This window comes from Sorex fumeus, unplaced genomic scaffold (assembly GCF_029834395.1).
Source record: "Sorex fumeus unplaced genomic scaffold, SorFum_2.1 ptg000063l, whole genome shotgun sequence".
In the NCBI taxonomy this organism is placed as follows: Eukaryota; Metazoa; Chordata; class Mammalia; order Eulipotyphla; family Soricidae; genus Sorex; species Sorex fumeus.
The window spans coordinates 4,086,767-4,113,025 of NW_026606120.1; the positions used below are offsets into that span (position 1 = coordinate 4,086,767).

At 55.3% G+C, this 26,259-nt stretch overlaps 2 protein-coding genes across 4 annotated transcripts; both read right to left on the reverse strand.

Moving 5' to 3' along the window:
* Positions 1-211: 211 nt before the first annotated feature.
* On the reverse strand, positions 212-15,165 carry LOC130035542 (complement C4-B-like). Of its 2 annotated transcripts, none has more exons than XM_056127302.1 (41): positions 15,036-15,165; positions 14,743-14,938; positions 14,041-14,236; positions 13,807-13,877; positions 13,637-13,725; positions 12,996-13,078; positions 12,779-12,875; positions 12,573-12,678; positions 12,175-12,307; positions 11,566-11,681; positions 11,295-11,477; positions 11,019-11,204; positions 10,736-10,921; positions 10,455-10,613; positions 9,678-9,804; positions 9,505-9,579; positions 9,071-9,268; positions 8,875-8,986; positions 8,717-8,787; positions 8,378-8,517; positions 8,077-8,289; positions 7,768-7,819; positions 7,595-7,684; positions 7,251-7,460; positions 7,053-7,128; positions 6,784-6,940; positions 6,579-6,695; positions 6,319-6,490; positions 5,741-5,973; positions 5,497-5,664; positions 4,946-5,005; positions 4,192-4,282; positions 3,925-4,111; positions 3,723-3,813; positions 3,532-3,606; positions 1,457-1,559; positions 1,224-1,313; positions 1,051-1,149; positions 869-952; positions 552-684; positions 212-461 (listed from the first exon to the last, which is right to left on the reverse strand). In XM_056127302.1, exons 1-41 carry the CDS (start codon positions 15,098-15,100, stop codon positions 320-322), a joined length of 5,232 nt encoding a protein of 1,743 aa, XP_055983277.1. In that variant the 5' UTR covers positions 15,101-15,165; the 3' UTR covers positions 212-319. The 2 variants fall into 2 exon arrangements, with proteins under 2 accessions (XP_055983277.1, XP_055983278.1); XM_056127303.1 differs by having other exon boundaries at positions 345-461; positions 846-952.
* Positions 15,166-15,618: 453 nt separating this feature from the next.
* Positions 15,619-26,201, reverse strand: STK19 (serine/threonine kinase 19). Of its 2 annotated transcripts, XM_056128168.1 has the most exons (7): positions 26,062-26,201; positions 25,835-25,971; positions 17,779-17,874; positions 17,238-17,377; positions 16,410-16,507; positions 16,172-16,319; positions 15,619-16,035 (listed from the first exon to the last, which is right to left on the reverse strand). In XM_056128168.1, exons 1-7 carry the CDS (start codon positions 26,159-26,161, stop codon positions 15,990-15,992), a joined length of 765 nt encoding a protein of 254 aa, XP_055984143.1. In that variant the 5' UTR covers positions 26,162-26,201; the 3' UTR covers positions 15,619-15,989. The 2 variants fall into 2 exon arrangements, with proteins under 2 accessions (XP_055984143.1, XP_055984145.1); XM_056128170.1 differs by lacking the exon at positions 17,238-17,377 and having other exon boundaries at positions 16,410-16,503.
* Between the last annotated feature and the right edge of the window lie 58 nt (positions 26,202-26,259).

Consider the following 26,259-nt stretch of genomic DNA (forward strand, 5'->3'; position numbering starts at 1 on the left):
TCGCAGCCAGGGCTGGGGTTTGTGCTTGGGGGAGCCTTGCCGGAGGCCAGAGTTACAGCTACATGGGGTGGTGTCATCCAGGGAATACCAGAGTCCTCCCAAGACTGCAATGAGGCAGGGGCAATGAGGTGCCTGTGAGGTATCTAGAAGGTTCTAGAAGGTTCGTCCAATGGCCGGAAGTCTAAGATAATCGAAGCCTGCTTGGAATTGGCAGGGGCTGAGAGGACATGTTATGGGCGGAGACACTGATTTTGTTCTTTATTGCGGTTACTGTGGGGCCCCCCTGGGCTCTGGGCTGGCCCCAGGGCTCCTCCTGCTCTCAGACTTGGCAGCCCTGGGAGCTGTACTCCTGCAGGAAGTCTTGGAACTGTGCACAGGGCCCCCGGTGGCGGGTGCTCCGACACATGCGTTCTGATGGCACCTCCTCAATCCAGCTGTTGGAGTCCAGCAGGTACTGGGGGCTGCAGAGGCAAAGTCGCAATCATGGGGCAGGATGGGGACCGGGGTGGGGGGCAAGGGGGGGCCTGGCTTCAGGGGCGCAGGAGACTCACTTTCCCTGGAGGTCCTGGGTGGCCCCGTCCAGACCCATGATCAAATACTCCTTCCCTGTTTCCAATCGGAGGCGGCAAGAGGCTCGAACCAGGAAGTTTCGGGTCTGACCAGGAGTGGCCTTGACATCCTTGGCTGTGGAGTTGAGGGTGACATGCTCAGAAGTGCGAGACGCCGGGGGGGCGGTGGACACTGTGGCTGACCCCCTCATCCACCCCTCAGCACCCCAACAGCTCTGAATCCCCCGGAAGCACAGGCTCTGGAGTCTCGCTTCCTGGTCACCCCACCCTGCCCACCCGCCCTGTCCCCGCCTTCCTACTGTAGTGCAGGACTTGGGTGAGGCTGGTCTCAAAGAGGCGGAAAGCGGCTCTGCTGTCTTCCCGGAGAACCTTCACCCGGAAGCCTAGGAGGGTGGCAAAAGACGTGAGTTACTGAGGGGCTGCAGGTTGGGGTGAGAGGGAGTGGCGCTGAGGGTGGGCCAGGCTAGCCGGGGAGACGGACCATACTCCACTCGCGGGTAATAACAGGCAAACTTCATCCGGTAGCCATCCTCCTCCTGCAGTCCCCGCTCCAGGGCACGCCGCTGTCGGGGACACTTCCCTGGAGGATGGGTTCAGATGAGAGCCTGCACCCCCACAGGGCACCCACCCCCGCCCCGGGGTTCCGGGGCTCACCCTCGGCACACTGGCAGACATCCCCAGAGCACAAGGTGGACAAAATTTTGCTCCTGCTTGGTGCCCCGTAAAACACCGCACATTTGCGTTCTGGAAAAGAAGCAGAGAGGGAAGTCAGGGTACGTGTGCCCCGACCCCCACCCCGTCTCCGCCCCACCCGCCTGGTCCCATGGAACCGGGGAACTTCCGGTCCTCCTTCCTTGGCCGCTGAGCAGCCGTACTCCAGCACTCACCGGGGTTGTAGTAGTCATACAGCGTCGCGCTGGCCGGCTGCACCAGGCCCACGGCCACCTCCTGGATGGCACTGAATCCCACGCACTCCTTTGTGGTAGGGACCTGGCGGGAAGGCGACAGTGGGGACCGGGATGTGCTGGCTTTCCTCAGCACTCAGATAGTCTGGTAATGCACGGCACATAATTCACTTCCTGCTTGAGCAATGCTTCCAAGGTCTCAGTGGCATCACTCATAGATGGTGACCTTGGCCCAGTCTCTGCTGCCCAACTCCATCTTCCTCTAGAGTCTTAGTCACGGTGACACCCTCGTGACATTCTCCCTTTCTTGCTGGGGGTGGAAGGGCGGGTAGAGACTCTGAGGGGGTCCCTGGGACCAGCTCTGGCAATTCTCTGCCAACTGGGCCAGCAGCCTGGGGGTCCAAGGAGGCAACGGTGCCCACCGCTACCCAGGCCACTCAGCAGTGCTTGAGGCCTCGAGGGTTACACTCTGGTGATGTCTGGGGGACTGTGTGGTGTTGGGGAATCAAACTGAGGTCAGCTGCTTGCGTGCCTTAACCCTGTGCTATTGCTTCAGTCCCCCGGAAACTCTCCTGAAGCTGAGGGCTGGCTTCATGTTGACACTGTTGCATGCCCGCCCCCCTTCCTCCTGCCCAGGGGCCCAGGTCCAGCCTGGTGCATCCCTCCCTCTGTGCTCCCCGGTGAGGTCTTCACTCCCTGGCTCTCACCAAACCCAACTTTCAGCCTCTGGACCCTCTCCTACGCACTCTGCCTGCACCCTGCTCCATGGGTCGACCCACCCTCTGAACAGTCTCACTGGATCCCCAAGATGACGCGATCTCTCATGTGCCAGCACCATCACTCTGCTCATTTTTCCTGGCCTTCATGATGGGAGCATGAGGGACCATGAGTTCAAAGGCCCAGGAGGCGCCACCCCTCCCTCCAGCTTCCTGGCTCAGGGGTAGCCAACGGCCACCCCGCTGTCAGTTGTCACCTGGCCTGCGGCTCAGTCAGCTGCCTGCCAGCCCAGAGATCTTTCTGGCCCTTCCTTTTCTCTGTTCAACAAAACTCTGTCAGGCCTCTGCACCTGCCGGGAAGGGAGGACTTCCCCAGCCCCATGCTCTTGGCTACCAGTCATATGATTAACAAACCTTTTCTACATTTTCTTGAAGTTTCAGTAAATGTTCCCCCCCACCAAAAAAAATTTGGTCGCCATATAGACGAACATGATTGTGACTCAATGCCTCTTTTGCAAACCACAGCACCCAAAAGGAGAGACAGAACAAAAAGGAGTGTCCTGCCACAGAGGTAGGGTGGGATGGGGGGATTGGGGGGTGGGAGGGATACTGGGATTGGTGGGGATGGATAATGGGCACTGGTGGAGGGATGGATATTTGATCACTGCATAACTAAAACCCAAGCACAAAAATTTGTTAAGTCTACAACTGTACCCCGTGGTGTTTCACTAATAAATTTTTTTTTTAAATATTGGGCACCACCAGAGGGCACTAACTCTCTGTCTCAGCCCAATTAGGCCACAAAGAAGCAAAGACAACTTCTATGATTCCCATTATTCTAAAGAAAATGTATCATCAGAATCAGAACCCAAGAAATCCAGGAAGGCCAACAATAACCTCCCTCCTAAAAAAAAAGTCAGCCCATCGGCTGAATAGACCCAACCTGACAGAGCCAAAGAGAGGGTTGAAAGGGCTGCCTGTCCCAGGCCTGGTCCCTGGTACCACCTCTGACCTGACTGTTGGCAGGAATGACCCTCAAACACAAAGCCACTATAGCCCCTAAGCACCAGCAGGGGGCCCAAATAAGAAATTAAATAAATTTGCACTGCAAACTGTTCCCTGCATTCAGGCGTGACCCCCTGAGCCCAGTGAGGGGCTCAGCACCTCCAAGCGCTGCTCACAGGCCCTCAGCTGCCCTGCCCTCTGCTTGCCTCTGCCTGGGCTCCTCTTCTCTCAGCTCGTGTCCAAGTTCATTCCCAGAGCACTGGCAAGATACCTGGGCCAGCACAGAAAACCCAGCCCCGATTCTGCTCCCCACCCCCATCCCATCTCCCCACTCACCGAGTCGAAGTACAGCAGGACGTGGGGCCCCTCTGTCTCAAAGTGACTCACGTAGCGGTCAGAGAGGGAGGTCAGCTGTGGGAAGGAAGCGGTCATGGGGAAAGGGTCGGGGTCCTGCACACTGGGGGCGGAGGGGGGGGGGCATGGCAGGCACAGAGCAGGGGCCAGGGGAGGCCAAGGTCTGAACACACCTTCTCTAGGTCGGCCCGGTGGGCCTGGAAGCCACTCAGGAGTGTGATGTCCGCAATGGCCATGCCCGACAGCCCAACCTTGCCACTCCGCCTGCACACAGACGCACCTGTTGCCACCACGCTCATGCGGCCCTGCCTTCCCACGCAGCCCACAGCCCAGCGTCCCCCTGCCCGCTGCCCTCAGCCCCATGGCTGTGCTCACCAGATGCACACCGTGTACTGCACTCTGAACTCCTGCTCGCTGCCTGCCTTGGGCGCTTCTCTTCGGCGGCGGCTTCTTCGGCCCTCAAACACCTGCAGAGGTGTCACCGGCTGGACGTGGGCCTCCGGGTCATCCCCCTGGATGTCCTCCCCGTAGTAGTAGTCCTCATAGTCCTCATTGGCCTCCACTGTGCAGGGACAGCCTTGAGCCTCTGCCCACCACCAGCCCCCGCCGTGGGCCTGCCGGGTCTCTGGCCCCCACACTCACTTGTGTATTCGACGTGGCCCATGACTGTCACCTCGATCTGCAGGTCCTGGCAGGTGGTGTTCATGTCCAGGACGTTGTAGGCACGGAGGACCTGGCCCCACAAGGGGCAGGAGAGGACACAGGCAGGCGGTTGGCTGCGTCTCAGGACTGTTTCCCGGACTCTGGGACTTTCTTGAGCCCCGCTTGAGCCCCTCGGGAGTGGGAACGGGCTGAGGCACTGGGTTCGCCCCTGGGGGTGTGTAGAGGCCGCTGGAAGGGGGGAGCCTGGGGAGGTACTTGACCAAGGGCCAGAGGTGGACAAAGCATCTGGTATGAAGAACAAGCAGAGGTGGAAGTGGAATGGGGAGAGATGTGCAGGGAGGGGGCGGGAAGCACAGTGGGCAGGGAGCGAGCGACTCCATGGAAATGGGACTGTGAGTAGAGCGAAGAAATGGGAGGGACTGCAGGGGCCACAGAGGCGGCCACAGTGGGGTCCTCAAGAGAGTGTCAGAGTGGCCACTGGCTGCCTGCAGGAAGGATGTCAGCCAGACAAGGGGACCCATAAGGCTTTGGGATGTGCCGTATCTGGTAGCCTGGGGCACTGGGCCTGGGGAGAGGCCGGGGTTGAGGTGCCAGGTGTGGGTGTCACCCAGTCATAGGAGACAGGGAGATGACAGATGCTCAGAGGGTGGAGATCAGAGTGAGGGGTCCCCAGGAGGAATCCCTGGGGCCCGGACCACAAGCCCTGCCCACTTCCAGAGCAGCCGGGTCTCACCTTCAAGGTTCCTTTGGTGTTTCCATCTACTTTCACACTGATCTTGCTGTCCAAGGAAAACTTTGAAGAGCAGAAAAGGGAAGGGATGTCAGCGGCCACACACATTGTTTGCTGCTCCTCCTCCCCAAAGCCCACCCGCCCATCCCCAGCAGAGTCCGAGGCCCACAGCCTGCGTGTCCCAGGCACATGGGTTCACTCCCGCTGAGATGCCTGCAGGCACTCTCGCCTGCCTCATTTGCAGAGGGAAAAGCTCAGCTTAGGGGCCAGAGCGATAGAACAGCAGGGGGTAGGGCGTTTGCCTAGCACGAGGCCGGCCCAAGTTCAATCCCCAACACCCCATATATATGGCCCCCAAGCACTGCCAGGAGTAATTCCTGAGTGCAGAGCCAGGAGCAATCTCTGAGCATCACTGGGTGTGACCCAAAAAGAAAAAGAAAAAAAAAAAAAAAAGAAAGAAAAGCTCAGCTTAGAGGGGCCTGTCTCTCCTGTCTCTCACCCACACGGTCTTCCCAGAAACTTGCAGGAACAGCAGCCCACAGCGCGTGTCTTACCTGCAGCTCCTTCTCCAGCCCCTGCACTTGGTGGTTGTTCAGCTGCAGGTCGTAGGACATGGGTCCGCTGCGGCCCACGGAGCTGAGCGTCACGTTGAGCTCCCTCTCCTCATGGGTGTGTGAAGCGATCCAGTAGGCGGACAGGGCGTCCAGGGCAATGACCGTGTCCTGGGGAGGTGGGGCCAGGTTCCAGTACCTGCAGTCCGTGCTGCGCCCGGCCCCAGCATCCTCGGCCGGCCCCTACCTGGGTGCTGCGGAATGCCCCCTTGAAGCTGCTCTGCTGGGTGAGCCAGGCTGCCACCTGGTCTGCCATCTCCGCCTTGCCCTCCCGGAGCAGCAGGTGAAGCAGGCCATAGGCTGTGGTTTCGATCCATACTGCGGGGGCCTGTGGCATGGGGTCTTCGGGGCCGCGAGGTGGCTGGGGCGGTAACACGTCATTGTCCTGAGAGCTGATGACTGTGCCCCAGTACAGGCTACCTAGATGGGGAGGGGGACGAGGGTGAGGGAGGAAAGGCAGGGGTCTGGCCTCGACCCTGCCCCCACTCTGTCCACTCCCCCGAGTGTGACCCAAGAGTCCCTGCTCAGAGTTTTTCTCCCTTCCAGAGTCTTTTTCTTTGAGGGTTTGGAGCACACCTGGTGGTGCTCGGGGGTGACTGCTGGCTGGGTGCTCTGCGTGGCTCTGGGTGGGGCTCAGGGGACCCTGCAGAGTCGAGCTCTGCCTCCCACAGAGCTCCGGCCTCCCTGCTCCCAGTCTTCTCCATCTTCACCTTTATTTTCTCCCTCTGGGAACTCAGGGGATGCCCCCAGGACCCCGTGACTCACTGCCGGTCTCCTGGACCATGGCCATCAGGTTGTCGTGGGCGACATCTTGATGATCCTTAGAGGCCTTGGTCAGCGTCAGGGCGTAGGCTGTGATGGCGGCTGCGTGAGAACCCAGGAGCCCAGTAGCTGCTTTGGTTGCCAAGAACGAGTTTGCGTTGGAGATGGACGTTTCCTAGAGGGGAGCGAGAAGGACCGTCTGGGAGCTGGGCCACGGGTCCCCGCGGAGCTTCCCGTGGGGCGGGGCCACGAGGCTGCCTTACCACGCTGCCCTTCAGGGGCGCGGCACTGCCATCCTCGAAGACGACCAGTCCGTGATGGAGAGCGATGACCACGAAGGCCGTGAGCGCCACCGTCTCGTCAGCACCCACCAAGCCCCCCTAGTCAAAGGAGGCGGGGGAAGAGATGTCGGGCCAGACTGGGGCAGGGAGGTCCCCGCTGTGTTCCAGCCCAGCTTCTGCCCTGTACCTGCATGTCCCTGTGAAGAACAGGGTTGAAGTCCCGGAAGGAGCCGTCCTCCTGCTGCTGGGTCAGAAGCCACTTGGCGGTCTCCTGCAGCTTCTCAGCTGAGCCGCCCACCTGCTCCTGGGCCAAACTCAGGATCTTCAGCACAAAGGCCGTGAGCCTAGCAGGGGAGGACGGGACAGCTGGGGAGAAGGGAACCCCCTCCCTGGGGGACACCCGGGGTTGACCCAGCCCTCTCCAGGACCCAGCGCCACACTCCCGCCCAGCCTCACCAGGTGCTGCTACTGCGATGCAGCCACGCCCCATAGGAGCCATCGTTCTTCCGGAACTGCTGGATTCGCATGTAGCCTTGGAGACGGAGAGGCGGCTGCCCAGGTGGTCCCCTCCAGCTCCCACCCCCACTGCCCGCTCTAGCCACCTGGGGTGCCCATTTCCCGGCCCCCACCCCTGCTGGCCCCTGCACCCAGAACCTTTCTGGATCAGATCCACCGCGTGGTCCTTGGTCTCGGGGGGCAACGTGCTCCACTGCTCGGTCTTGTCCAGGTAGCGGGAGGCGGCGAGTGTGGGGGACAGCAAGATCATGGTTTGCTCCCCACAGCCACTGGGGAGCCTCAGCAGGGAGGCCAAGCCTCCTGGGGACAAGGCGCCCTCAGGGCCGAGAGTGTCTATGGGATCGGAGGCTACAAAGAAGAGGGTCACAGATTAGGGAGTGGGTGGGCTGACTCTGGATCAGAAGGTCATAGGTCATGGGTCAAATAGGTTTTACCTGACTCTGAGGGGCCTTCACTGGGCAGGCAATGGAGGCTACTCTCACCTGTGACCCTGACATAGCTTCTGAAATCTCCATCGGGGATCTTATTGGGGTCAGAGTTGCCAGGAATTTCCAAGGTCCGGCCTCGGTATTCTGGGGAGATGAGGGAAGCTGGTGTCAACTATCCACCGACAACCCACACAGGACATTGAGGGCTGGGGCCGGGTGTCACTCACTGTGGGGGTTGAGTTCATAGACAATCTCCTCCAGGCGGAGGGCTCCTTCCTTCTGTCTCGGGGGTGGGGGGGGAAACGGACCATGAGAGATCACTTATCACGACAGCCCTCGGCCCCCAAGGAGGGGTCCAGGGGCTCGGCCTTGAACTTCAGAGTAGAGTTGGGTCAGAATTGCAGAAAATATGAACAGACCAAGGCATTGGGTTAGGGTGTTGGGTTGGCGAAGAGATGGTGATGGGAGTTGGGGGTTAAGCCCAGGAGTGAGGGTGGGGTTGGGGAGGGGGGAACGTGCAGGGGTACTCCACTCACCTCAACACGCAAAACCTTAGACACCGCATCCCCCAAGGGGAAATCATCCATGGGTCCCCGAGCCACCACCTTCAGAGATATGTCACCAGCAGCCGTGGGCACCACCGAGAAGCCAACGGGCCGGGCAGAGCCGGCGGGCACTAGCACTTGCTGGGCCAGTCCTCCGCCTCCGGCCAGGCACAGCCCGTCCACGGGGGACACGTGGACACTCGCCTGGGGACAGAAAGCCGGTGAGCGCCGGAGCGTGCACCCTGTGAGACCCCCCCCAGCCACACCCACTCCGCTCAGCTCTAGGCCTCACGGTCAGGTTCACGGGCAGGTAGTTGTAGAGAACCGGCCAGAGCTCAAGCTGCTCGAAGCGGCGGACAGAGACGGGCAGGCGCAGGTGCAGGTGGAATTCCTGGAACACTCGGAGCTGGATGGGTTTGGCCACGCACAGTCCTGTTCACGGGGGAGGGGGCGGAGCTCAGGCGCTGGGGGATATTTGAGGGGTCCCGGGAGGGAGGGGCAGCTAGGCCCACCCGCTTCTGCCCATGGACCCGAGAGCAAAGCGCTGATTGAGCAGGTGGGGGGGGGGGCAACGGCTGTGCTCACCCTGGGGGCCCAGACTCTCCACCGCACCCCCATCCCTGCTGCTCACCTGTGCTCTCCGACAGGCTCACCCCATGGATCTCCCACGTGGTCAGAGAGTCGGGGAACAGCAGATCTACTCTGGGGGGTACGGGGGAGAAGCCGGGTCACAGGTCACATTCCAGCCCGGGAGACCTCCCTGCCCATCTGCACCCCACGGGGCCTCACTGGGCTGAGCGGTCCACCAGCTGCACTTTCCAGAGCCAGTTCTCGGGGAAGTGGCTGCGCACGGCAATGTCGTCCTCGTCTATCAGGTCCTCCTCCTGCAGAGTCTCCAGGGCTGCAGGCCACAGAGGGGGATGAACAGGGGCCGGGTCCGCCCCCCACCAGAGCCCGCATAGCTTCAGGCCAGCCCCCCCCTTACCTCGTGCAAAGCCTTCGGGCGCCCTGGTGCGGGCCTTCTTGCGCAGGCGCTCTGCGAACTGGCAGCAGGCCAGGAAGGGCTTCCGGCAGGTGTCGGGGCTCACTCGGGCCGCGCGCTGCTCACAGGTGCGAGTCATCGGCAGCTTGGTCAGCCCGTCCTGGCAGCACTGCTTGGCTTCTGGGGAACTGTACTGGCCCACTGCAGGGCCGGGGAGGGGCGTGTGAGGGAACGGGGGGGGGGGGGTGCCCCTCCCCGGCCCTGACACACCAGAGCTCACTCTGGGGGCCCAGACTCTCCACTACACCCCCATCCGCTTCATCCCGAACCTGGCTCCCGGGACTCGACTGTGGCAGAGCCAGGAGGGGGGCACCCCCAATCTCACCCGGGCACCCAAGTAGAGAAGTGATGCAGCTTCAGAGGCACCCACAACTCACGTTTCTCCCTCATCTCCTTTTGCAAGTTCAGACTCCTCCTTTTCCGGCTTTTCCTCTCCTTGGGGCAGCCCGGGCCTAGGGAGAAGCGACAGCAGCCGGACCTCAGGTGTCGGGTCTGGCCCCGGCCCGCCCCCACTCCAAGGCGCCCGCTGCCCTTTGTTCCCTGCTCTCACTCTGTCTGGCTGGAGTCAGGAGGTGTCCATCCGAGAAGGCCAGCCCAGCTGCCTGAAACACCTCCAGGGCGTTGTCCCCACCCCCAGGACCACAGCCCTGGTCGTAGTTGCTCATGACTTGGAAAACCTGCAAGCAAAGGCAGAGCTGATGTGGAAGAGCACAGATGGCCGGCGGGGGGGGAGGGGGGATAGAGGGGGGAGCAGGGCTGCAACTTAATTGTGGTGAGTGGGTAGAGCAGGGATGAACACAAAAGACACGCGAAGGCCGGAGCGATAGTACAGTGGGGAGGACAGTTGTCTTGCACGCGGCCGACCTGGGTTCAATCCCCAGCACCCCATATGGTCCTCCAAGCCCTACCAGTAGTAACGCCTGAATGTAGAGCCAGGAGTGACCAAAAAAGCATTAAAGGGGCTGGAGCGATAGTGCAGCAGGTAGGGAGGGCGTTTGCCATGCACGTGGCTGACCCGGGTTCGATTCCCAGCATCTCATATGGTTCCCTGAGCACCACCAGGGATAAATCCTGAGTGCAGAGCCAGGAGTAACCCCTGTGCATCACCAGGTGTGACCCCCCACCCCCCCCCCAAAAAAAAAGCATTAAAAAAAAGGGCATGCAGAACCTAGAGGCCAAAGCTTGAATGGGTGGAAGACTTGGGGGGGAGGGGAGGAATCAAGGGGTAAGGAGAACTGGGAGAGCCCAGCCAGCTTGATGGGTGAGCCCAAGGCTCAAGCAGCAGGAGACAAGGCACAGAAGGGCAGGGGAGAGGGTCCCAACGAACCTTGCCCATGTCCAGGGGTTTGTGGGACTTGCTGCCCACGGCATACAGCGCTGTGTCCACAGCTGCCAACGCCACATGTGCCCGAGAGTCTGTCCGGAGTTTGAGCTTGGCTGAATCCCCAGGACGATACTCCATTTTCCCAGGCACTATCAGCTCCAGCTGGCGAGGCAGGACGCACAGTCAGAGCGGGGAGTGCCTCTCCATCCCTCGCCCCCTTCTCTCTCTCTCTCTCTCTCTCTCTCTCTCTCTGTCAGCCACATGTGGGCACCTCGGGTCACTACCTGGCCCTCGCAGGCCCCGGCCTGGACGTTTACTCGCAGGGAGTTGGCCACGGGCAGGCCCTGGTGATAGTAGAAGGCCACGAAATAGAAGGAGGGGGCCATGTCTTGTTCCACGGTCACGGAGACAGACGTCAGGGCCTGGCGGCGCTCTCGCTTCATTGACAAGATCCGGCCGCGGGAGACGACCTGGGCCGAGAGTGGTTCCTGGACCCTGCGCAGCCCCGGCCCCGAAAGAGGGGACCCCGCCCCGCCCGCACCCTGTCCCCACTGCCCCCACGCCCACCATGTAGTAGTAATGCGAGAAGCTTCCCCCTTTGAGGCCCACGGCCTGCAGGTTCAGATTGAGCACGTCCCCAACACGAGGGAGCCGAGGGTCCGGGCGCTCGATGGACAGGAACCCAGGGCTTCCAGCGGACGGCGCTTTCACGGAGAGTCTGGCTGACGTGGGATAGCGGGAACCCGCAGACACCTGCAGGGCGGGTGGGAGGGGAGAAGGTGAGAGCTTGGCCCCCCCACGCCCACCCTCTCCCCCGCTTCTCGCCCTGAGGGGGCGTCCCACCGAAAGCTGCATTTCTGAGGTGCTCTGGGGGAGAACGACGGGAATGATGATGTGGCCGTTCAGATCTGTGTTTTGTTCTAAGTCCCGAGTTCCGGAAACGGAACCGGGAGAAGACAAAAACTTGGCAGAAACTTGGACGGGGATACCGGAGGCTGGGATGCCCGACAGGTCCCGAACCAGAGCCTAGTCGAAAAGGAGAAGCCTGCGGTCAGGCCTGGTGCCCTCGTGACAGCCCGCCCGCCCCCTCACCTCCTCGCCTTCCAGAAGAAACCTGCAGCAGAAAGGGGGTCCCCGGCACCAGGTGTCGCTGGGTGTTGCTAAGATCCAGCACGTAGGGAGATGACACGAAACGCCAGGACGTGAGCTCTGCCTCCTCCAACTCCCCTCCTGCAACAGATGGAGGGAGGGGAGGAGGGGGGTGGACAGTAAGAGGCGCCCAGCTCAGGGGCACTGGCTCAGCTCTGGGGGCCACCCCGTACCCAGGCTGCCAGGGCACGGCACATGTGTCTGCTGTAGAGAAGGACAGATGGATGAAGGTTGGACAAAAAAAATTAAATAAAATGGGAGGCCGGAAATATGGCTCAAAAACCCAGATGAACTGCACTGGAGCCCAGGAGGTTCAATTCCTAGAACCGACGGGAGGAACCCCAACACCTGAGAAGTGTAGCCCCCAGACCCAAACCAAATCAAACAAATATAGAACTAAATAAAATTAAATGAGCCAGGGGAGTGAGGCCCCTTCCCAAAACCTCCCCCCACCCACCCACCCAAACCAGAGCCACAGGCAGTGAGCCATGGCTTTCCTTGGGGTCTGATAAACACGGGGACGCGGGGTCAGCTCAGAGACCCCGTCTGGGTGAGGCCGGGGGAAGCCACCCACCTGGAGACTCAATGATGGCTGCTGCCACATACAGGCGCAAGCCCGGGAGGTCCCTGACGGTGAGGCCGACCTTCCCCAGGGCGTCCTGAAGCTCAGCCTTGGAGAGGGCAACGCGACACTGGCCATCAACCAGCTGGGGAGAGAAGACAGCGAGGAGGGGTGAGTCACTTTTTCGGTTTTGATTCTGTGTCCCAGCCAGCGGTGCTCAGGGCTTACTCCTGGCTCTGCACTCAGGGATGGCTCCTGGCAGGCTCGGGGCACCATACGGGATGCTGGGGACAGAACCCAGGTTGGCCGCAACCAAAGCAAGCACCTCCCCGCTGGACAATTGCTCCGACCCCTGAGGAGGGGTCGTGCACCGCCTTCCTCACCCCTCTCAGTCCCTCACTGTGTCCCACCTTGGACTGACTCTCCAGGCCCCTCAGGAAAGTCTTCTCATCATCCTCTCCCAGAAGCCCGAAGCGCACATACGCCACTCCCTTCACTGGCTTCCCGTAGAGGTACCTGTGCCAGGGAGAGGCCAGGAAGAGGGGGAGGCTGAGGGGAGGGAAGGGGACACAGCCAGTTCCAAAGGCACCGGGAACTCTGGGGTGAGGGGAATTACCTGGCCTGGACTTCTAACTGGATGTCATCGAGGAAGTCAGGCGTGGTCAGGATATAGGGCTTCCCGGGAACAATCTTCACCTCAAAGTTGGGGAGGACTGACGGGGTGGCAGGACAGGCAGGTCAGACCACTGAGCTCCCCTCAGTCTAGGGCTTGTGTCACCTGTCACCCTCCCAGCTCCCAGCCAGGGCCTGCCCCTCGCATCTCCAGTTCTTACCATATTTCTTCACCTCGAACTGGGTGCTGTAGTTGGACTCCTTGTCACCTTGGAATTGGGCTGAGATCTTCCAAGTCCCTGGCCTGAGAACCAACAAGTGTTCCCATGAGACATGGCCAGAGAGCCAGCAGCCCAGCTCCCTGCCAGGAGGACTATATGTGGGTCTGTGTGTATGTGCATGTGTGCACGTGTATGTCTGTGTATGTCTGTGTTTCTGTGGGTATGTCTGTGTGTCTGTGTGCATGTGTGTCTGTGTGTGTGCACATGTGTGTGTATGTCTGTATATGCGCGTGTATGTCTGTGTGTCTGTATGTGCCTGTGTGAGTCAGTGTGTGTGTCTGTGTGTGCGTGTGTGTCTGTTTCTGTGTACATGTGTGTATATGTGTGCATGTGTCTGTGTGTCTATGTGTGTCTCTGTATGTGCCTGTGTGAGACAATGTGTGTCTGTATATGTATGTATGTGTGCACATGTGTCGTGTCTGTGTGTGTCTCTATGTATGTGCATGTGTGTCTGTGTGTTTGTGTGTGTGTCTCTCTGTGTGTTGGGGGGACAGGTGTTAACCAGTAGTCAGAGAGCTCAGGATTTCTCTGTGTGTGCCAGACAGGCTTAGGTGGGGGTAGGCAGAGGTGGCACGACTCACTCTGAGATGTCTGGGATCACAAATTCATCCTGATAGATGGCCGTGGGGATGTACCTCTCCTGTGTCTGCACACGGAGGCCATGCTTGTTCTGCAAGGGGAACAGAGCAGTGCTATGGGCAAGTCGAGTGGGGACCTGGTCAAGGGGGCGAGGGGTGGGGCTGGGACTCACCTCCACAGTGACTATAAGACTGTCCTTGGAGGGGCGCATCTTCTGATCCAGAGCAAACACCCGGTACCGGACTGGGAACAGCGGGCAAGAAGGTCAGCACGAGCCCAGCACCCCCACCCCCACCGCCACCGGAAGTGAGAACAAAGGCTGGCTCAGCAGAAAGGGACACCTCACATAGGGACACCAAACAGCCTGAACAACTGGAGAGGTAAAGGCCCTGAGGCCCAGACGCACCCCGCTGGCCAGGGTTATAGACAGGCTGGTCAGTCTGCAGGAAGAGATGTCCCCGACGATAGGAGAAAAGCAGGTTGATGCCCTGAGTGTCGACTCCTTTGAACCCATGGTTCCTCAGCCATGGCGACTGGGCCAGCAGCTGGACATGGGGGACTCCTCGGAGCTTGTCAAGATCACATTTCATGTCCAGGGGAAACTGTCGGGGAGAGGGGGAGAGGACAAAGGGGGTCAAAGACAGCAGAGGGAAATGAAAGACTAAGACAAAACAACAACAAAATAGGGAAGGTGAGAAGAGAGAAGGTTCATATGAAGATAAAGACGGGGGTGGGGGCCCGGAGCGATAGCACAGTAGGGAGGGCGTTTGCCTTGCACGTGGCCAACCTGGGTTCGATCTCCAGCATCCCATATGATCCCTGAGCACCACCAGGAATAATTCCTGAATGCAGAGCCAGGCGTAACCGCTGAGTATCACCGGGTGTTACTCAAAAAGCCAAAACCAAAAAAAAAAAAAAAAAAAAAAAAAACCCAGAAAGGAAGACAAAGATGGGGGTAGCAGGGGCTGGCTCCAAGGATAGAGTGCAGGCTCTGTAGGCGGGAGGCACTTCACGGGCCCCTGAGAGCACCAGCGGGTAGGACCCTCAGAGAGGGGGAAAGAGTGGGGAGCAAGGGGACAAGGAGCAACAGGGATATGGCGCCAGTAACCTGGAGGCTGAGGAGCACGAAGTTGTTTTCTGAGTTGAGGGCGAAGTTCACTCCTGGGGAGCAGTGGACATAGCTGGACGGGTTCCTCAGATACACGGATCCTGACACTTCCTGCCCGGAGGGAGCATCCTGGAGCAGTACCCCCACAGATAGAGGGACCCCGACATGAGCCACGGAAGGAGCCAACAGGACCAACCTGGGGACAGCAGGTAAGGGTCAGCAGAATCCACTGCATTCATCCCGAAGCCCACCCCCACTCGCACGGGCCCAGCCCCTCTCCCAGCCCCCAGGACCTGGGCTCCTGCAGAGACAAGGGGAGGCAGCTGAAGGCCCAGGTCAGCACCCAGAGGCGCCACATCCTGCACACATTGGTCTCTGCCCGCCCGTCTGCCAGTCCGTCTGCCTCGTTCTGGTCAGTCCAGGGCTCAGGGCAGTTAACTCCACCCCTAACCCCACTAGCCGGGAAATCACATGACAGGCAAGAAATGCAACTGGCCCCTGGCCCAGTTTTGGGGAGGGGAAGCACCCTGGACACCGGGTCTCTGAGGAAATCTGGGAAGATCAAGGTCCCAGGGCAGATTCCCCACTTCCAAACCCAGGGCCCACATTGGTGCATGCAGGCAGACATTTTATTTTTTGTTTTGTAGACTTTGGGGTCTACAAAAACCTCCACAAAAACTAGGCAGGCTTTGGCTCTGCAGGGACCCTCACAACAAGTCTGTGGTTCTGACCGGGAACACCGTCACCTCCCGTGGGGAGAACGGACCACAGCGGCCTCTGAACAATGAGGCCAAGCCAGGGCCCAGATTTGGTTTCACCTCTATCCCACCAATGACACTCAGACACATTAAACAAAGACAGCCAGAAAGTCAATACCACAGGCAGAAGTACTTTATTTGGCAGTTTCCACCCAACATGTGGGGAAGAAAACCCGGTCTTCCTGCCCCTCCGGCACCAGCCCACCTGAAGCCCCGCGTCCTACCCCAAGACAGTAGCTGCAGCATCTTGTTGCCTCGAAGGCAGCGGCCCGGGCCTAGGCCTGGTCTCTGGCTCACTTCCCCAGAAGGTGGAAGAGCACTGCCCACACCCCAGCACTGGGTGGGAGCCCAGGCAAACAGCACCCAGACAAGCCCAACGCTCCCGGCTCCCGAGCCTTCCCAAGGTGACGGGTCTCGGCCACCATAGGGCGGCCCTCCTGGGTGCTTCTCGGCCCCCTTCGGGCTGGCAGGCAATGACAAGTGTGGTCGTCATGTCTCTGGCAGGCGGAGGAGGGTTCCGGAAGTGGTGGAGACACTGTGGAAGAAAGACAAGGCTGGAGCCAGACACCCGGGCAGGCATACGCCGGGCTTCCGGGGATGACCGAGACAGAAGCTCGGCTCCACCATAGGGCATGGCTCGGCCATCTGCTGGAGGCCAGGGTGAGACTCACCAGTCCACCATCTGGGCGCCGATGAGGTCGTGCACGTGGTAGGCGAGACCAAGGCGCACCGCGGCGGGCGCCCGCCGGCCCAGGAGCTCTGAGAGGAGCAGCTCCCGGTACTTGGCCTTCCGGACCATGCCCAGGACCGCCTGGCGCCCTGCAGGGAGTGGCCACATGGGGGAAAGTGAGGCCTGGAGGTGCAAGGAGCCACTCAAGGGGGCTTCGAAGGGGCTGGGCAGCGGAATACCTTTGACAAAATACTTAATGAACTTCCCGGCTCCAGGCACAGCTAACCACCAGCTTCCGGCATCGCGGACGGTGAGGACGCCAGCGTTCACCAGCTGCCTAGGTGGGAAGCCAGAGATGGGCCTTGGCTGCGAAAACCCTCCTTCCTCCCTGCCCCGGAATGTTCCAGAAACACAGCAGTCTCACAAAGGCCCAAACAACAGAAGTGTGCTGGCGTGGGGCTCTGCACCCACTCCCAGCTGCCCCGCCTTCTCCCTACTCCTCTTTTTCCTGTCACTTTTGCTTCGCCAAGACAGCCTCCCTTCTCGGAAGTCTGCCTTGGACACCGGCCCTGACACACACATGGTCAGTCCCACCCCAGGGGAGACAGAGATTTTTCCTTCAGTGCTCTTAGCATTGCCAATACACAGTTTGCCAAGGCGCCTCCCACATCGCGCTGGAAAGAAGTTTATAAAGTGCTTTCACATATTTCAGGAATCACAGAGTAGGACGCCCAAGACAGATGCAGTCCCCCCCCCCCCCCCCACAAGCCAAGCTCATTCACGTGGTTGTTTTGACTGGCTCTAAGCTGATGTATCACAGGTCTTCACAGGCACCAGGCCTCGATATGCATTCAAAGAGCCACCCAGATCCTCTGAATGCTAATCCTGGGCTCTCCCCAAGACCCCAGGCTTTCCTCTCTGGGGGCAGGAACACGGAGTTGGGTCATTTGACACAGAGAAAAGCATCAGCCCTTTGGCAGGTTCATCAGGAGGCAAAGGCCAAGGCTGCCTGGCACTGGAGGGAGTCAGGAGATGCCAGATGCCTGGTGTTGGGTCCCAAATCTCACGTAATCTCTGGGTCCCTGAAGCCAAAGGTCTGTATCATTTGGTCCTGCTGGAAGCTAAGGTCCCCACAAGCTGGAAGCACCGAATCCAGAAACTTCTGCACTGCCCCAGCATACGTGCGGCCATCGCAGGCCTTGAGGACCTAGAAACAGAGAGCAGAGGTGGGAGCCAACCCTGGCTCCAACGACCGCCAGTCCCAGGTCATTTCTTTGACTGGTCATTTCATTTTCTCTCCCGTTTTTGCAGGTCTAGCCACCAGGGGTTACTCCTGGTTCATGCACTCAGGAATTACTCCTGGCAGTGCTCGGGGGACCATATGGGATGCTGGGAATAGAACCTGGGTCAGCCATGTGCAAAGCAAACACCCTACCTGCTGTGCTATTGCTCCAGCCCCTCTAGTCACCTTTTCTTTCCCTCCAACTGCTTACCAGAGCCCGGGTCCCTCTCTGGGAGATGTGGGGAGTGGGGGAGGGGGTGTCTTTGCGTTATTCTTTTCATCCCCCTCACTCCCCAACCCACCTTCTTTCCCCATGTCATACGCACTCTGGTCCTGTAGTCCTCGGTGAAGAGAATCCCATGCGCGTCCAGGTCAAAGCCAAGCTGGATGACTCTGATCTCCCCCTGCTCCTGAAGTTCCTTCTGTCTCCAGAGATGTGATAGAAAGAAACGAGTCAGGGCAAAAGCTCTACGAGGCCCTAGGCATCTGGGGGCAGGGAGATTTTACTGGCCAGCACTGGGGAGTTTTGCTCTAAAGAGAAGACCATGGGACAAGCAACAGGAGGGCCATTACCAAGTCGTCTGCGGATCCCCTCTCTCGCATTCACCTGTCTCCTCAGTTGCCTGCACAACAGTCAGAACATACTCCCTCAGATAGATACTAAGGTGAAATAGACTCCGGCCCTGTCCTCAAGGAATGAGCAGTCTGGATTTTGGGTGTGGGAAGGTAGAGAGGCACAGGATGCTGCGACTGTTAAAATAAGGGCTGACAATGGCAACAAAAATGAAGAACAGGAGGGGCTGGAGAGATAGCACAGCGGGTAGGGCGTTTGCCTTGCACACGACCAACCCGGGTTCGATTCCCAGCATCCCATATGGTCCCCTGAGCACTGTCAGGAGTGACTCCTGAGTACAGAGCCAGGAGTAACCCCTGTGCATCGTGAGGCGGGTGTGACCCAAAAAGCAAAAAAAAAGAAAGAACAGGAGACTGGTCTTCAGTAAAGCAGGGGTGAGGGGGCTGTTAGGGAAGGGAACACTAGGACAATGGGGGAGGGGAAGTGCCTGCTACAGAGGCAGGCTGGGGTACAGAAGGGAAACTGGGGGCATTGGAGGAGGGCAGTGGTCACTGATAAAGGAATGGGTGTTGGAACAATGTAAGCCTGAAACTCAATCATAAATATCTTTGTAACTTTGTAATTCACAGTGATTCAGTGTTATTTAAATAAATAAATAAATAAAACAAGGGCTGAACTATATACAACAGCCAAAATAAGGAAACAACCCAAATGCCTATGAACAGATAAACAGACAAAACAGAACAAAACAAAACAAAACTATGGTACATATACACAATGGAATACTATGAAGCTTTAAGAAAAGATAAACATGCAATTTGCTGCAACATGGATGTATCTGGAGAATATGTTGAGTTAAATCAGCTAGAGATCAGAATGATCTCGCTCACAATTGGGAAACAAAGGAACTTCATAGGAAAATATCAAATGCCCACTGGCAATAGAAACGAATTGCAGGAGAACTGGTCTTCAGTAGAAACCTTGGTGTGAGAGGAAAGTTAGGGAAGGGAACTCTAGGACAATGGGGGAGGGGGAAAGTGCCTGCCACAGGGCGGTAGAGGGTAGTGGGCACTGGTGAAGGGATTAGTGTTGGAATAACATCTGCCTGAAACTCAAACAAAAAGGGAAACCAGGGGCTGAAGAGATAGTACAGCAGGTAGGGCACTTGAATTGCATGCAATTGGCCAGGGTTCAGTCCCGGCATCCCCTGGGGTCCTCAGGACCACCAGGAGTGAGTACAGAGCCAGGAATGACCCTGAACATTGCCAGGTGTGGCACAAAAACAAAATAAAACAAAAAGACAAATAAAACCAGGACCAGTGAGAGAGCTCAAGTGGTAAAACATGTGTCCAGCATGTGTGAGGCACTGAGTTCGACAAAGTCTTGACACCACATGACACTCTCAGCACTGCCAGTGGTGGCCCTGGGGGCCCCCCACCCCCACCCCCTCAGCATCAATGCTGAGCCACCAGGTCCAGCACAACTGGAAATCAATACTATTAAACAAATTTAATCAGCTAAATTAAACCAGGACTTGTTTCTAGGAATAAAACAAAAACCAACACATTTGCTAAAAATTAATTAAAATACTGGAGAAGCTATAGTGCTAAAAAAACTAAACATTAAAGAGCTCACAAGACAATAAGGAATTGCCAGACAAGCAATATCTAAGTGAAAACCAGAACTCACAGATGTAAAGAGGGAAGTAGAGGGCATTTGCTAACTTAGTCAAGTCTGTCCAGTGCACTTGAAACACTGCCAAGTCAAATAACTGGGCAGAGGGGAAACAAAATTCAAAACAGGCAGACAATAGAAACAGGTCCAAATACGGGAACAGTCAAAGAGTCTCTCTCTCCTCCCCACCTCCCCATCCTAAATAAAACTATTTTACATCAAAATAAATAAAAACCTAGGTCAGAGGGATCAATCAGAGCCAGAACAGCAGGAAGGGTGTCTGTCACACACATGGGTTCAATCCCTGAGTCTTGCCAAGTGTGATCCCTGAGCACAGAGCCAGGAGTAAGCCCTGAGCACTTACAGGTGGCCATAAGCAGCCCCAGGACTCCCTGAGCACTGTTCACTGAGAGGCCACCCCAAATTAAACAATATTAGGTCAATAACTGGATAGCATGGGGTCTCCTCAAATATACAATTTAGCAAAACTGAATATAGTTTTGCTAAAATCCATCTTCTATACAAGAGTAACAGAATCGGGGCTGGAGAGATAGCAAGCCCCAATATGCTTCAAACTAACGATAATGTATTGTATGTGGTATCTGATACATGGCACTGACATCAAATTGTATGTAATATCTGATACTGTACTGGCATCAGATTGTGTGTGAAGTCTGATATTGCACTGACATTGGACTGTGTCTGATACACTGACATCATAGTGTCAGTATTTGATATCATATTGACATTGCACTGTGTAATGTCTGATATCGTATTGTGTGTAATCTCTGGCCACAAGATAATTTATGCTAGAAGTCAACAAGTCAACAGCTACAAATAAAAGATATGTGAGCCAAATGAAATGAGTGAAAACTTGGGATATATACATTAATACTGACATGAAAGGATGAAAATAGGACAAAAAAAAAAAAAAAGAAGGGGCTGGAGTGATAGTACGGTGGATAGTAGGACATTTGCCTTGGACAAGACCAAACCCATGTTAAATCCCTGGCATCCCATACACCACCAGGAGTATAATCCCTGAACATTGCTGGGTCTGACACAAAAACCAAAAAAATAATTAAAAGTAAATAAAAGAAGCCATTGATGAGACAGGATAATGCCAATGTAAAGACATTTAAAGACATTTATGGTAAAGACAATGCAGACATTGTCAAATGCCAACAAATTTGAAAGAGCAGAGGCTCCAAAATTTATTTGGTTCACTGCCCACTTTTCAGAAGAAATTATTATTGAATAATCTCCTGAAGTCAACCTTTAAAGCAAAAAAAATTTTTTTTTGAACCACACCCGGCGATACGCAGGGGTTACTCCTGGCTCTGCACTCAGGAATCACTCCTGGAGGTGCTCAGGGGACTATATGAGATGTCAGGGATCAAGTTCCAGCCCCTGAAATCCATCTATACAAGAATAACAGAATCGGGGCTGGAGAGATAGCACAGTGATCAGGGCATTTGCCTTGTACATGGCTGAACTAGCTTTGATCCCCAGCATCCCATATGGTCCCCGAGCACTTATAGGAGTGATTCCTGAGCACAGAGCCAGGAGTAACCCCTGAGCTTTACTAGGTGTGGCCCAGACAATATAACAAAACCATGTCTAAGAGAATAAATAGAAAGCACCCCAAGACATAGTATCACCCACTTTAGGAAACAATGATTTAGAGGAAACTGACAAATTCCTAGAAAATAAAATTTATTTCACTCAACTGCACAAAATTTTATTCAAAAAATGGAAATCCACGAAAACCCAGTCATGTGTAATTGAGCAGATAAATTACTCATCTAATGAAACAAAATACATTTAGTAATAACATACAGAATGTTTTTATATCAAATTCAAAAGTGGATAAAACTAAGTTATTTTTGTAGGTAAACACAGAGATGGTATAAAGAAAACCAAGTAATTATTTTATTTTATTTATTTATTTATTTATTTATTGCTTTTTGGGTCACACCCGGCGATGCTCAGGGGTTACTCCTGGCTCTGCACTCAAGAATCATTCCTGGGGGGACCATATGGGATGCTGCAAATCGAACCCGGGTTGGATGCATGCAAGGCAAACACCCTACCTGCTGTGCTATTACTCCAGCCCCAAAGTGAGTAATTATTAACCAGCTAAGATCATAGTTACTGAAGAATATAAGGCATTTCAACCAGGGAGTGATGGATGGGAGATGCTGGCAATGTTCCACAGACCAATTTCAGTCGTGGTTCAACGACTTATCAGTAAATTACTGATAAAGAGATTTGCCAAGTGTTTTAGATTTCATCAGTGAATTGCCCCTTTTCCTCCTCCCAGTGAAGCTTAGAGTGCTCTTACAAGTATCCTTAATCCCCTGAATTTATCTTTAACCTTTTCTATGCGTTTTACTCCTCACTTTCACAGTTCCCCAAGTCAATCTTGGCTACTTATAAGCCAAAACTTCTGGTTATTCTGGATTTTGTATTTGTAGTGAATTACTTGCTTTTCTATTCCTCCCATAGCCTTTTCATATTTTACTATAGAGCAATGTTCTTTGCTTAAACACAGAAAACACTATGCTCCTGGTATTTGGGAGTTGATTGACTCTGAAATATATCTATTCCTGGGCATCTTTCATAATTACTTGACTCTGGCTTCAGTTGCTGTAGTTTCTAATACTCAAGATGGGAGGTCCTGCCGTGGGATTGGGATGGACCAGGGGCAAGTGGCGAAGTTACCCAGGCATCAAAATGGGGACAGTCCAGAAAGCATAAATGGATGGTCTTGATGCAAGCTGTAATGACTTAGGAGACAGGACCCCCATGGGGAAGGAAAAACTGTACTTACCTCAGAACTTAGTCTGGGATTTATGGTAAAAGTCTTGCTCGCTCTCAGAGCCCAGAGAACTAAGTTTTGGGATTTTTATCTCTTACTATGTTTATGCAAACTGCTGCAAGTATTGGTAAGCAGTAAAATTATTTGATTGTTTGATATATATATATATATATATGTATATATGACTAGAGGGAAAGAGAAAAGCAATATAGATATCCCTGGGAGACAGAGTGTCTCCTTAAGTTTATTTCCTCCAGAGATTCCCTCTGCCAGATTGTTTTACAAAACTCTGTAAATCACACGGGCACTCAGTCCTATACCTCTGACCTCAGATGTCCTAGCATTAAATGGGCCACTTTCACCATCAGGCTGTGGTCCCCCATCTCTCTGTCTCTGCTGGGGAGCCCTGGGGAGGACGGGAGGCGGCTCTTGGCCACCAAAAGCATGCGTTGTTGCCAGAACCCACACATTATTTTGAGAACTCACAGAGATTATTAAAATTATTGCCTGAAAGAATACAAGGGTTGAGGCATTTGCCTTACAGAGTAGGTTTAATCACATGGTGCTCAAGCATGTTGGGAGTTACCCCAAGGCAGAAAGCCAAGAGTGGACCCCAGCACCACTGGGTGTGCGCCCCCCCAATAAAATAAGCAATTAGTAATTGCTAATAATAAATGATAATAATAATTTAAATATTAAATTATTTGGGCGATGCTTTATAGTTTAAATTGCATGTGCAGTATATATATTTTTGGATGTCAGGGTTTGGGTCACACCTGGCAATGCTCAGGACTTACTCCTGGTTCTGTACTCAGGAATTACTCTTAGCAGTGCTTTGGAGACTATAAGGGATACTGGGAATTGAATCTGGACTGGCTTCATGTTGGCTTCCTGCAAGGCAAAATGCCCTACCTGCCGTGCTATCACTCCAGCCCCTGTAGTTTGTTTATATATATATATATATATATATATATATATTTTTTTTTTTTTTTTTTTTTTACCAACACTCAGTGGTACTCAGGCCTATTCCTATCTCTGTACTTAGGGATCACTCCTGGTAGGTTCAGGGGACCATATGGGTTGCCAGTGATCAAACCCTGGTCAGCCACATGCAAAGAAGTGGATTACCCACTGAACTATCTCTCGGCCACTGCAACTTTTATTGCAGAGCCAGGAGTAACCCTTGAGCATCGCATCGCTGGGTGTGACCCCAAAAGCAAAAAAAAAAAAGAGGGTTTTTCTTTTTTAATTTGGGCTAATATCACAATATTAAAAACAAGAAATACTTTAGAACGAGTGATTCCATCTGACTTGATTCCAAGGAACCAAAAGAGGGGCTGGAGCAATAACACAGTGGGAAAGGCACTTGCCTTGCATGTGGCCAACCTGAATTCAATCCCAGCACCACATATGGCCCAAAACAGAAAAGCTAAAGAACCAGAAGTGTCTAAACCTCAAGTCATAGAGAACAAACCCAGCAGTGGGTGGCTCTAAATTCAATACAGCCCCCTCCCCTCAGCACTGCCAAGTGTGGAAGTGTGGCTCCGCACTTGGGTTTTTTTTTGGGGGGGTGGGGGGTGGGGGGTGGGGTCTGGGGCTAAGAACCTAGCAGTGCTCAGGGCTTACTCCTGGCTCTGCACTCAGAGATCACTCCTGGCAGCTCTCAGAGGCCCAACCATATGGGATGCAGTGAGTAGAAAGCAGATCAGCCTTGGGCATGCCCTGTCTGCTCTCTGGTCCATCTCCTGTTTTGTTTTGTTTTGTTTTGTTTTTTAAAAACAAAGTCACATCTGACTCCATTCTTCATGACATTGGAATTAGTCTCCATCTTCTTTTTATTCCCTCATTTATTCTCAACATCACATCACATTTATTCTTGAGGGTCACTTCCAGTGGTACTGGGGGACCATGTAGTGTGGTGACCAAATCTGGACCTCCTGTTTGCAAAGTATGCACTTCAGTACTCTCCCTGGCCCCTGGGTCTCACATTTTAAAGCATATGAAAAGTCACTTGAGGGTAGTAGTTAAAGAATATAGATTCCCAGGTTCTACCACAAAGACCTTAAGTTATTAGCACTGAGTGAGTCCCAGGACCAATAAACAGCCCAAGGACTTCTGACACAGGTAGAATTCGAGATACGCTTTGAGAAACAATAGCCTTAAATGCTGAGGTCTTCCAGCACTGTGGATTTGACCCTATCGTTCACTAGAATCCCAGTTTTTAACATCACTGTGGAAGGCCTTCCACCCCAAACACACACACTTGCACATTCAACGCATGTGACAATATGCATTTAATTACATCATTTATTTTTTTTCCATTCATTTTTTTTCCAATTTCTTTTTAATGTGTGAAAACCTTGAAAATTACTCCTCTACTCGCTCTTCCTGCTGACCTCATCCATTCACTGACTGGATCATCCACTGCTCCTGACTCCATGACTTCTGACTCTGTAACACTGCCCCACTTTCTAAATCCTCAGACCCAACATTCCACTACAGTTAATTGCCTCTGGACGTGCCACAAGCATCTCCAGCTCTAAGTATACACAATCAAACACAAGTGAACATCTGGCTGGGTAGCTCAGTGTGCCTCTGCTCTGCGCCCTCCACTTGACTGTCACCAGGGAAAACCGGCGGTCCTGGTTTCTTCACTCCACACACTAGCCCTGCCCCCCCCCTTACACTACTGCCCGAATTCAGCCGCCCGACCTCGAGACTGATGTCCCTGTCCACCACGCGCACCCTGGCCTATGTACCATTTTCTAGAGCCCATCGTCTTCAGCACAGGCAGAAGCAACATTGTTGCCCAAAGCCTGTCAAAAGCTGTCCTGCCCTCTGCCTGCCTGCCTGCCTGCCTATCCGTCTTGCCAGAATTCTAGGGTCAGACAATGCCAGTGTCTCCCACGACTTCACTCTTTCACTTCCAGGAACCGAGATGCTTTCCTTCTTTTGTTTCTTTGGTTATTTTGTTGTTTCTCTTTTTTTTTCTTCCTTCTTGGGTCACACCCGGCGATCTCAGGGGTTAACTCCTGGCTCTGCACTCAGGAATTACTCCTGGCGGTGCTCAGGGGACCGTATGGGATGCTGGGATTCGAACCTGGGTCTGCCGCGTGCAAGGCAAACGCCCTATCCGCTGTGCTATCGCTCCAGCCCCAGGCCGGAGGTCTCTTACAGGGTCCTTAGCATACTCCTTGGCACCGCAGTGCCCGGTCCAGCGAGGGCTAAGTGAGACTGTGGGGGGACGGCCCTCGGGAGTGCCCGCCGGGCGGGGCACTGGCTTCCGTCGCTGGCTCGCTCGCACGCCCCTCACCAGCTGCCGGTCGGCGACGGTCCGGTCGGGAAGGAGGCTGTACACCTGGCTCCGCAGCACGATGGGCGGCAGCGCATCCTCGAACAGGCCTCGGGGAAACAGCCGCATCAGCTCCGCCACTGCCGCCCGCGCCGACCCTGCGCCGAGACAGCCGGTTACCGGCGGGAACAGGGCGGGGGGCGGCGGCTGGCGAGGGGCTCGAGCTCGCCCGCGGCCGTGGTGCTTACCTGACTCGCCCCTCAAAGGATCTGCTTCGACGTGCCCCGGTCCCCGCCGCCTCTTCAGTCCAAAGGCCTCAGGGACCAGACTCTGCCTCTTTCGGCTCATGTCCCGGGAATCTCGGGGCCGGCGAACAGACGAGTCGGAGCGAGCGAGTCTTCCGGCGCACCGCAGTGACGTCACGGCTCCACCCCGCCGCTCCAGAG